The sequence below is a fragment of the Elephantulus edwardii genome, unplaced genomic scaffold (assembly GCF_000299155.1).
Source record: "Elephantulus edwardii isolate Elephantulus edwardi_28Jun2011 unplaced genomic scaffold, EleEdw1.0 scaffold00038, whole genome shotgun sequence".
NCBI classification, from domain to species: Eukaryota; Metazoa; Chordata; class Mammalia; order Macroscelidea; family Macroscelididae; genus Elephantulus; species Elephantulus edwardii.
Window position 1 is genome coordinate 6,843,755 of NW_006399788.1, and position 11,305 is coordinate 6,855,059.

At 43.4% G+C, this 11,305-nt stretch overlaps 1 protein-coding gene across 1 annotated transcript in view; it reads left to right on the plus strand.

Annotated features, from left to right (window-relative positions):
- The window catches only part of CCAR2 (cell cycle and apoptosis regulator 2), a 22,351-nt gene extending 11,182 nt beyond the window's left edge, over positions 1-11,169 (plus strand). The window contains exons 9-21 of the mRNA XM_006884835.1: positions 3,282-3,504; positions 3,592-3,705; positions 6,915-7,078; positions 7,555-7,726; positions 7,809-8,039; positions 8,133-8,369; positions 8,858-9,002; positions 9,134-9,216; positions 9,693-9,839; positions 10,026-10,137; positions 10,262-10,453; positions 10,632-10,837; positions 11,125-11,169. Of these exons, the coding sequence (XP_006884897.1) occupies positions 3,282-3,504; positions 3,592-3,705; positions 6,915-7,078; positions 7,555-7,726; positions 7,809-8,039; positions 8,133-8,369; positions 8,858-9,002; positions 9,134-9,216; positions 9,693-9,839; positions 10,026-10,137; positions 10,262-10,453; positions 10,632-10,837; positions 11,125-11,169 (2,071 nt within the window). The remainder of the gene's footprint in view (positions 1-3,281; positions 3,505-3,591; positions 3,706-6,914; positions 7,079-7,554; positions 7,727-7,808; positions 8,040-8,132; positions 8,370-8,857; positions 9,003-9,133; positions 9,217-9,692; positions 9,840-10,025; positions 10,138-10,261; positions 10,454-10,631; positions 10,838-11,124) is intronic.
- The last annotated feature ends 136 nt before the right edge of the window (positions 11,170-11,305 follow it).

Genomic DNA, 11,305 nt, shown 5'->3' on the forward strand with positions numbered 1-11,305 from the left:
ACGATTTTTTGGTGTGTACCGTCAAATCGGATCTGACTGGTACAGGAGCTTGGTCCTCCTTTTCCAGCAGAACATCTGGTAGATTTGAATGTCTATCTCTGGGATTGCAGTGCAGCTTCTTGCCACTAGATCACCAGAGCTTCTTCCTTCCTTAGTTTTTTATATTAGTGGTCTTACACCCTAATTAGGGAGCTCTGGTAGCCTAATGGTAAGGAACTGCACTGCCAACCTGCAGGCACCAGGTAAATCTGCTAGCTACTCCACAGGAGAAAGATGGGTATAGTCTCCTCCCATGTGATTTAAGTGCATCTGCAAACCCACTGGAGGGTCAGCTATGAGTCTGTTCTGACTCAATGGTACTTAACAACATACAGTAATGGTCCTTTTGAGACTTGATTTTGCCACTCAGCATAATTTGTTTAAGATTCATCCATGCTGTGCAGTATTTCATGAATTCTTTGTTGTTAAGTGCCGTCAAATTGAAACTTACTCATAGCTGATCATTGAGTGGGTTTTCAGAGGCTCTAAGTCGCATGAGAGATGACTGGTTTTTCTTTCCCAGAACTGCCTGCCAGTGGATTCAAACCATGAGCCTTTGGATTGGCAGTGCAACTCCTTACCCCTGGTTTTTTTAGTGATGCTTTGTATGATTGTATCATATTTTTTAAGCCATTCTTCTGTTGATGGACACTTGAGTAATTTCCAACTCCATGATAATGCAGATAATGCTGTAATAAATGGGTATGTGTGTATGTCTGCTTTGCAGCTTTTCTTTCTTTCTTTCTTTCTTTCTCTGTCTACCTGTAGTGGGATTGCTGGGTCAAACACTACTGGGTAATGTACTGGGTATTTTTTCCCCCAGCTTTGTAGGAAAGTGCCAAACTGTTTTTTAGAGTGGTTGTAACCTTTTATAGAGTCACCAGAGTCCCATTCACAGCAGTCAGCATTATTAACAAATGTTTGCTGGCTTACTAAACATTGCTTTTTTTGCTGGGGAAAGATCTCTCTTTGTTGTTTTGATTTGCATTTTTTTTTTTTTTTTATTTGCATTTCTAATAGTGAATGTGGGAGCTCTGGTGGTTTAGTGATAAGGAATTGTGCTGTCAATGCAAAGGTAAATGGTTCAAATCCACCAACTGCTCTGTGAAAAAAGAAGAGCAGTCTGCTTCTATGCGAGTTACTGCCTCTGAAAACCCACTGGAAGGTCAACTGTGGGTCAGTTCTCACTCAGCACACAATAGCTTATGAGGGAGCTATAGTGGCATGTTATTGTTGTTGTTAAGTGCCGTTGAGTCATAGCAACCCTATGAAGGAGAGTCCTCAACACTTATAGTGGCATAGTCTATAGGAAAGTGCATTGCTAACCCCAAAATCTCTGCCAAGTTTGAATCCACCAACGGCTCCACAGGAGAAAGATGAGCAGTCTTGTGTGATTTATGGCCTCCCCAAAATCTGCTGTGGTCAGCTATGAGTCAGTTCCAACTCTACCGCAGTGAGTTGTGAATAACTAATGATCTTGAGCATTTATGTGTTAATTGGCCATCTGTATGGTGGTTGTTTTTCTTTTACGTCCAGTATGTCCTCTGTCCTTTTTGTAATTTGGTTGAATTTTTTCCTTGTGGCAGTATTAGTTTTCTACAGATTTTAGAAATGAGTACTTATTAGTTGTTTCATTGCCAGTATTTTTCAATCTGTAGTTTCTTTTTTAAAAATTTTATTATTTTGTGTGTGTTTACCGTCAAATCGGATCTGACTGGTACAGAAGGAGATTGCCCCTCCTTCTCCAGCAGAGCATCTGGTGGATTTGAACTGTGTACTTCTGGGATTGCAGTGCAGCTTAGTTTCTTTTTATTCTAATATAGAAGTCTTTTGATGCACATAAAGATTTAATTTTTAGGAGGTCCCAGTAATCTATTTTATTCTCTGTTGACTCTGCATTTAGTTTTATTTGATAATCTGTTTATGCCACTGTAAGGGCTTCTAAATTTGCCCCAGTTTTTATTTTGATCTTTATACTTTTAGAATTTATGCTAAATTAGTTTTTGTACATGTTGTGAGCTATGAATCTTACTTTTGTTTTCTGCAACTAGATACCCAGTTTTCCTAGCACCATTTGTTTTATAGGCTCTCTCTCCCCCACTTAATGGATTTCCTCTTTGTCAAAGATCAGTATTCCTTAAATGGAAGGGTTCATTTCTGCATTCTCAATTCTATTCCATTGATTTAAGTACTGGCCACTGTATTAATACCAAGCTGTTTTGAATATCAGGTTTTGAGCAGGATGCTGTCACTTTTCTTATCTTTCCTTTCTAGGCAAAGTTGGTGATTACTCTTTCCATCTCTTTGCAAAATGAATTTGAGATCCTGGGTTGGGACTGCAGTCAATGTCTAGTTTGCTTTTGGTAGTAGAGAACATTTACTCAGGGCCTTAGTTAAGGCTCCTAAAAAGTTGGTGAAATCCACCGACCTTTGGGGAGAAAAACCTGCTAATCTGTTTCTGTAAAGATTATAGCCTAGAAAACCTTATGAGGCAGTTCTACTCTGTTACAAAGGGGTTATCAGATCAAACAGACTCGACAGCACCTCACAACAAAACATTTATTGGATTTATCTCATTCTTTTTAATGACTACATGGTGTTCTAGTGAGTAGATGAACCATAATTAATTTAATCAGTTCTCTCTTTTCAGTTTTTAGTTATCATAAATATTGTGACAAAATAAATATTTTATTGACATTGGTTTCTATAAATGGAATAACTGTCTTAAAGGGTTATGTTTGAAACTTTGCTAGCTATTGCCAGTTCTAAAGAGGCTGTATCACATTACATTCTCACTAGTAGGCCATGCAGTACTTGTTTCCCTATACCTTTGCCAATATTGTATTTCAGGTTTTGATGTTTGCCAATCTGATAGGTGAAAAATGATATGCTAATTTGTGATTCTTTAATTTTAGGTGAGATTTAGCATTTTTTTCCATGGCTTACATGTTAATTTTACCAGTGTTCTCTTGGGCTGCTTTCTTTTTCGTAGTTCTTTATAATTATTTTTCTCTGCCATTTATTGCCACTATGTTCCTCTCCTCTCCCTCCAACTGACTTCATTTTGTCATAGACAGGCTTAGGATGTTGTGGTCAAATCCAATTTTTCCCTTTCTTATATAGAAAATCCATCTTTTCCAGATTGCAAAAGAGTTTGCTTGTTTTTTAAAGTCTTTTATAGTTCCATTTAAAAATATTTTTAGTCTTTAATTGATCTAGATTCCCTTGATTTCTTTCAACAGCCCCATCTGTGACTTCTTAGAACTCCAGCGTCGTTACCGCAGCCTCCTGGTTCCCTCTGATTTTCTGGCTGTTCATCTGAGTTGGCTGTCAGCCTTCCCTCTGAGCCAGCCCTTTTCCCTTCATCATCCAAGCCGCATCCAGGTATCTTCTGAGAAAGAGGCAGCTCCAGACCCTGGTGCTGAGCCCATCCCTGTAGACAGTGATTCTGCATACAGTTCCAAGGTAAGTTGACTAAGGTCCTGTTTTACCTCCATGTTTGGAGGCTGATGACAGCTTCTGAGTGTGCTCCTTTGTGCTTTCTTTGCATAGGTTCTATTGTTGTCTTCCCCGGGATTGGAGGAATTGTATCGGTGTTGCACATTGTTTGCAGATGACATGGCTGAGCCAAGGGAGACACCAGAACACCCTTTGAAGCAGATTAAGGTAAGGACTAGAGACAAGATTTTCACTGGTAAAGCCCAGTTCCTATCAAGTTTTTAGCGGCTCTGCTCTTCATCATTGAACTCAAAAGAACAAGTTATCTCAGAGCCTTAATGCCCCTCATTTTACCCACAGGGGAATGTGGACCAGAGATGTTTTTACCTGTGGTAGATTCTGTACCACCTGATGCTGTATTAATTCCCGGTTAGTGGTACCTAGTTTTGCCATGGTTTCCCCCGCTGAGGTGTCACTAACCAGAAACTAATACGACATCATGTCAGAGATAAATAAGTGAGGAAAAATGAGTTGATTAATAGATAAAAAAGTCACTTCTAGATTCATCTTAAAATACAAAGTTGTGTCAGGATAATATCCATACACATACAAGGAAGTCAAGTGAATACCATTATCATTCAAATATATGCATCAACAACTAGAGCCAAAAAGGAGGAAATAGAAGATTTCTACCAACTTTTGCAGTCAGAAATCAACTGAACATGCAACCAAGATGCATTAATAATAATGGAATGCAAAAGTTGGGAACAGAGAAGAAGGACCATAGTTGGAAACATGGACTTGATGACAAAAGTGAAACTGGAGATAAAAATGATAGAATTCTGTACATTGAATGACTTACTCATTGTAAATACTTTTTTATAAGAAACAAATGCAGACTATACACATGGATTTCACTTGATGGTATGCATAGGAATCAGATCTATTACATCGGGAAAGAATTGCTGGAGAAGCTTACTATCAGCTATGAAAACTAGGCCAGGTGCTAATTGTGGAACAGACTACCAGCTACTCATAGGAAAGTTCAAGCTGAAGCTAAAGAAAATTAATCTACAGGAACCAAAATCAAAACCATCTCAGAAACAGGTTTGAGGTCTTGGACACTAATGAGCAAAGACCAGATGAGCTGTGAGAGGATATCAAGATTATCATCCATGAAGAGTGCAAAAGATCATTACAAAGGCAGAAGAGGGAAAAAAGACCAAGATGGATGTCTGTCAAGACTCTGAATATAGCACTAGAATGCTGAGACGCTAACAAATCAAGAAATTAGGAAGTTGAACAGAAGATTTCAAAGGGCAGCGCAGGAATACAGAGCAGAGTATATTAATGAAATGTGTAAAGAGCTGGAGTCAGAAAATCCAAAGGGCTGAACTCTCTTGGCATTTCTTAAGTTGAAGGAACTGAAGAACAAATTCAAGCCTCAAGTTGTAATACTTAGGGATGCTATAGGCAGAATATGCAATGACCCAGTAAACTTTTAAGAATATGGAAGTAGTATACAGAATCACTGTACCAAAAGGAATTGGCTGACACAGAAGAATTTAATGAAAGAATGTATAAGCAAGAGCCTATGGTAATGAAGGAAGAAGTTCAAGCTGCTCTGAAAGAACTGGCAAAAAACAAGGCCCCAGGAATTGACAGCATACCAATTGACATATTTCAGCAAACAGATGCTGCCTAGGTGCAGTCACCAAGGTGTGCCAAGAAATGTGAAAAACCACCTGGCCAACTGGAAGAGATCTATATTTGGTCCCATTCCAAAGAAAAGTGACCTGTCAGAGCGTAGAAATTATCAAACTATATCATTAATATCACATGCAAGCGAGATTCTGATGAAAATTATCCAAGAACTACTGGAACAGCACATTGAGAGAGAACTGCCATATGTGCAGGCAGGGATTAGTAGAGGCAGTGGTATTAGGAATATTGTTTGTTGTTGTTGTTATGTGCTGTCGAGTCGTTTGCGACTCATAGTGACCCTATGCACAACAGCCCTAAACCCTGCTCTATCCTGCGCCAACCGCACCGCCTCTGACACACCCATCCCGATTACCCCAGTCACCGAATCAATCCATCTCATAGAGGGTCTTCCCCTCCTGCGCTGTCCCTCTCCAAGGACCCGTCCCTCCTGGCAACATGTCCAAAGTGTGTCAGACGAAGCCCCAGAATCCTTGCCTCCAAGGAGTAGCTTGGTTTAATCCTATCCAAGATGAATCTGTTTGTTTTCCTGGCAGTCCATGGTACATTCAGTACCCTTCTCCAGCACCACAGCTCAAAAGCATCCACTCTCCTTCTGTCCTCTTGGCTGAAAGCAGAGAGTACCAGGGGAATGTCTGTGTTTAATTGACTGTGTAAAGGCATTTGACTGTGTGGATCACAACAAACCGTGGCTAACTCTGAGAAGAATGGGACTGCCAGAACCTTTGATTATGCTTATGTGAAACCTGTACTTGAACCAGGAGGCAGTCATCAGAACAGAGCAAGGAAACACTGTATGGTTCAAAATTGGAAAGGGTGTGCACCAGAGATGTGTCTTATCTCCGTATCTTTTCAGTCTATGTGCAGAACAGATCATCTGGGAGGGTGGGCTCTATGAGGAAGAATGTGGCATCAAGATTGGAGGAAGACTCATCAACCACCTGCATGATGCAGATGACACAACCTTGCTTGCTAAAACTGAAGAGGACCTGAAGCACTTGCCACAGAAGGTCAAAGACTGCAGTCTTAAATATGGATTGAAACTCAGCATGAAGAAAACAAAGATTCTCACCACTGGGTCGATTGGCAGCATCATGAGACACAGTGAAGAGATTGAGACTATTAACAGCTTTAGTTTGCTTGGCTCCACAATCAATACTCTTAGTACCACCTGCTAGGAAAAGCAAAAGACAAATTGTATTGAGAAAGTGTGCTGTCAGAGACTTCTCCAAAGTACTGAAGAGCAGTGATGTCAGTGTGGAGACTAAGGTATGCCTGATCTAGGCCATGGTCTTTGCAGTTACTTGCTATACCTCAGAAAGCTGGTCAGTTATTAGGGATGATACGAGAATTGATGCTTTTGAGCTGTGATGCTGGAAAAGAGTACTGAATATACCCTGGACTGCTAGAACAAATTTGACCTAGAGAGGTTGAAACCATGCTGCTTCTTGGAGGCAAGGATTCTGAACTTCATCTGACATACTTTGGATCTAGTCTTTGGAGGGGGACATCATGAGTGGGAGGGTGGAGGGAAAGTGTGGGAGAGGAAGACCCTTGATGAGATGGATTGATTCAATGACTGGGGTAGTGGGGGTGGGTGTGTCAGAGACAATGAGGTTGGCTCAGGATAGAGCAGGGTTCAGGGTTCTTGTACATAGGGTCGCTGTATGAGTCGCAGAAGACTCGATGGCACATAAAAACATCTGTTTTTGCAGTTTTTGCTGGGCCGTAAAGATGAAGAGGCAGTGCTGGTTGGGGGTGAGTGGTCTCCTTCTTTGGATGGCCTTGACCCCAAGGCCGACCCGCAGGTGCTAGTACGCACTGCCATCCGCTGCGCGCAAGCTCAGACCGGCATTGACTTGAGCAGCTGCACTAAGTGGTGAGTGAGCTTCCTTGAGCTCGTTAGTGACCAGCTCACTGAGCTGGTGAGACTTCGCTCATAAGGCTAAACATATGCTTCTTTTGGACCCTTCTTAGCTCTTTTTCCTAGTTACAGTTTACTCTTTCCTTTACCTCTTCAGCTGCCTCACAAATGGTAGCCTTGGCCATGAGCATGACTAGGTATTTGTAGGCCAGCTGTTTGGACTCATTAGTTGCAGCCTCAGCCATGCTCAGCACTTGGTCTTACTGCCTTAGCACTTTGTGTCATAATTGTTTGCTTACTTAAGTTTCCCCACTGACTAACCAATTCTAAAGACTTAATCTCGTTCTTTTCTTTTTTTTTTACTTTGAAAGCTTGGCATCCAATATATACTCACTAAATGCTGATTGGAAATTGAAGCTGTTGTTTGTGAATGTGCTTTCTGCATGAGTGAGTCATGGGCTAGCACTTCATTTTCCTTCTGCTCTGAGCAGGTGGCGCTTCACTGAGTTTCAGTACCTACAGCCAGGACCCCCACGGCGGCTCCAGACAGTGGTGGTGTACCTGCCAGATGTCTGGACTATCATGCCTACTCTAGAAGAGTGGGAGGCCCTGTGCCAGCAGAAAGCTGCAGAGGCGGCTGTGCCTTCTCAGGAGGCGCCAGTGGTAAGGCTGATCCTTCTGAAGAAAGCAGGGGAGGAGTGTCTGACCCCTGTGCCCAGATGGCCAGAGCTGCTTTCTTTTGTAGGAAACTGAGTCTTCTGAGCAGGCAATGGATGCATCAGAACAAACAGCAGACACCTCTAAACAGAATGCAGAGAATCCAGAGGTCACTGCACAGCAGGAAATGGACACTGATCTCCCAGAGGCCCCTCCACCTCCTCTAGAACCTGCTGTCATTGCACGTCCTGGCTGTATGAACCTCTCTCTCCATAGTATTGTGGAGGATCGGAGGCCAAAAGAAAGGATCTCCTTTGAGGTAGGTCTAGAGTCTTTGGGGAGATTATAGGTAGGAGGCATGGGATGATAGAATAATTTTTCCCTGGTGTGACATTCACTCATCCCCCAACAGGTTATGATACTAGCTGAGCTGTTTCTGGAGATGCTGCAGAGAGATTTTGGTTATCGGATTTATAAGACACTCTTGAGCCTTCCTGAAAAGGTCGTGACTCCACCTGAACCTGAGAAGGAGGAGGCAGCCAAAGAGGAAGCAGCCAAGGAGGAAGAAGTGGTCAAAGAGGAGTTAGGCAAGGAGGCAAAGGATGAAGTTCAGAATGAGAGAGCAACTGCTGAGCCAGACACCCCCCTGGTGAGCACCTTCACTAACCTGACAAAAGCAGCGCTTCTTCATGTGAGGACTGGTTTTGTATCCCACACTGTTGGAAACACTTTACATGTCTTAATTACTCCTCCTAACACCATTAGATACCAGCAAGCAGTACACCTGAGGGGAGGGAAGCCTGCATGACAAGCGATGGCAGTGCAGGTGTCCCAGTTAAAAGAATTCTTTCATTATGTGACGGTTAACAAGAACAATGCATTTTCTTAACTCTTCTTAAAACACATGGGCCGGTTTCTTGCCCAAGTACTTTTAGTAAGCATAATCTCTTATGGGGCTGAGATTGACTCTTGAGGAAAATCCTAGGTGTCTGGAGATCTCCCAAGTGTGCTGGGGTTTCCATGTAATTAAGTCTATTCAGTGAGAACGGTGCATAATATAGTGCCTGGAACATGATTCAAACTCATATGCTAGTAATGGAAGTGAACCTTTTCTTCATCATCTTGGTCTGCTTCTAGAAAGAAGATGGAATTTTGCCCAAACCTGCATCTTCTGGGGGAGAGGAAGAAGAGAAACCCCGGGGTGAAGCATCTGAGGACCTCTGTGAGATGGCTCTTGACCCAGAATTACTACTTCTGAGGGATGATGGAGAAGAGGAATTTGGTATGTTCAGTGGTGTTAAGAGGGATTATAGCGCTATGGAACTACAGCTTTAAGGGGTTTCTCCTGTGATTGTAGATTGAGTTTGGACCATGAATAGCCTCTGGTCTGTGCTTACCTTGGGCTTTCTGTAGCAGGATCAAAACTGGAGGATTCAGAAGTACGGTCCGTTGCTTCAAACCAGTCAGAGATGGAATTCTCTTCCCTTCAGGACATGGTGAGACCACTGTTCTACCTCTGTGGGCCTCCCAGATAGTGACTCGTAGCCAGGCTTCTGAGCCAGGCCTGGGAGATGAGTGCTGAGTACTGCATGAGCCTGTGCATTTACCAAGTAAGTGACTTGGAGCATAGTGGAGGCTGCGCAAGATTTCTCTTGACGGACAGAAAACGAAATGTGACTCTTGGTCTGACATTTCATAGTTCCAGACCATTGCAGTGGCTCCACTGGAAAACTTTGTTGGGGTTGAGCCAAGAGAAGACATATGTTGGGCATACTAAATTCCTGTGTCACAGCCTATGGGCTTTTTGTGAAAGAGTACCTAGATAAGTCACTGGCTATAGGCCTAGAGGCCCAGCCTGACTGACTCTAAATGGAAGGCGTGTTTGAATGGAATTGTAGAAGGGCTGTGTCCAGGTAACTTAACCACTCAGAACAATCTGTAAAGCCCTGCACATCCTTGTTTCTCTTGGCAGCCGAAGGAGCTGGATCCCTCCACTGTGCTCCCCTTGGATTGTCTTCTTGCTTTTGTGTTCTTTGATGCCAACTGGTGTGGCTATTTGCACCGGAGAGACTTGGAAAGGATCCTACTTACCCTTGGACTCCGGCTCAGTGCAGAACAGGTACCTTCCTCATTGCCAACACAGGTCTATTCGGAACTGGCCTCATCTCCATAAATATACACAGGCATGCACTTCAACTCGTTTGGGTAGAGCAAGGTATTTTAATAGTTCCAGGGTCTTGCATGTCACCAGGGCAAGACCTAGACTTTCTGACCAGTGTGTTTCTTGGGTGTATGTGTGCTCTAGGCCAAAGAGCTGGTCAGCAGGGTCGTGTCCCAGAACATTTGCCAGTACCGGAGCCTTCAGTATAGCCGCCAGGAAGGTGTGGATAGTGGACTTCCTGAGGAGGTGCTCTTTGGTATGTACTTGTACTTTGCAGCCTTGGGTGGAAAACGGGCAGAGAAGGCTTCTTTTCCTCTTAAAATCTTTTTTTTTTCTTAAATTTTTTAAAAATTCGTCATCTTTTTAATGACCCTTTCTAGGAAATCTTGATCTGCTACCTCCTCCTTCTGGGAAAAGCGCAAAACCAAGTGTTGCCTCTGTGGAACATAAAGGCCTGGTGTCCCACAACGGCAGCCTGATCAATGTGGGGAACCTGCTGCAGCGTGCAGAGCAGCAGGACAGTGGGCGGCTCTACCTGGAGAACAAGATTCACACACTGGAACTGAAGCTGGGTCAGTGGCCCGATGCTGCAGAACTTGGCATGGGATGGAAAAGATTGAAACTAGTGGCAGGAACTTGGGCCCTCTTTTCTGTTCTTCAGGTCTTATCTGAGTAGCTATCTTTTATATAGTGGGTTTGTTTTTTTTAAAAAATACATAAACCCTACTTTTTAATTCTCTCTTCCCTCAGAGGAGAGCCATAACCGATTTTCAGCCACTGAAGTAACGAATAAAACACTGGCAGCAGAAATGCAGGAGCTGCGAACACGGTTGACTGAAGCTGAGGAGACGGCCCGGACAGCTGAACGACAGAAGAACCAGCTTCAGCGGCTGCTACAGGACTTCCGAAGGCGCCTGACTCCCTTACAACTTGAGGTGCAGCGCATGGTTGAAAAGGTGAGGTTCAGGACAGCTGGGAGGGCACTGTCTGCAGTTCCTATGGGTAGGACTCCAGAAGCCACCCTCCACAAGTTGTTGGAGAGAGCTGTTATTTCAAAGAGAGTTGATTAGACATGAGAGCCATGAGGTTGCCCAAGTGCATCATGTCGCATTCCTCTTGAAACTTTTTATGGAATTAAGTCATCAGATAGTGCAAGTTTCCCTGATGGGAAGGATCTAATAGTTCTTAAACCTTGCCACTGGTTCTTCTTGGCAGTCCTAATTCTCTTTACATCTTGTTTCAGGCTGATAGCTGGGTAGAGAAAGAGGAGCCAGCACCTACCAACTGAGGGGCCTTGAACAGGAACTGCCATCCTGTGAGGTCAGCAATGGAGCCTGAGGAAGTTAGAGCCCTTTTGGTACCAGAAAGCTGCTGGAGCAGGACCTAGGAGCCATAGGCAGGGGGAGGCTGACCCCTGTGCTCAG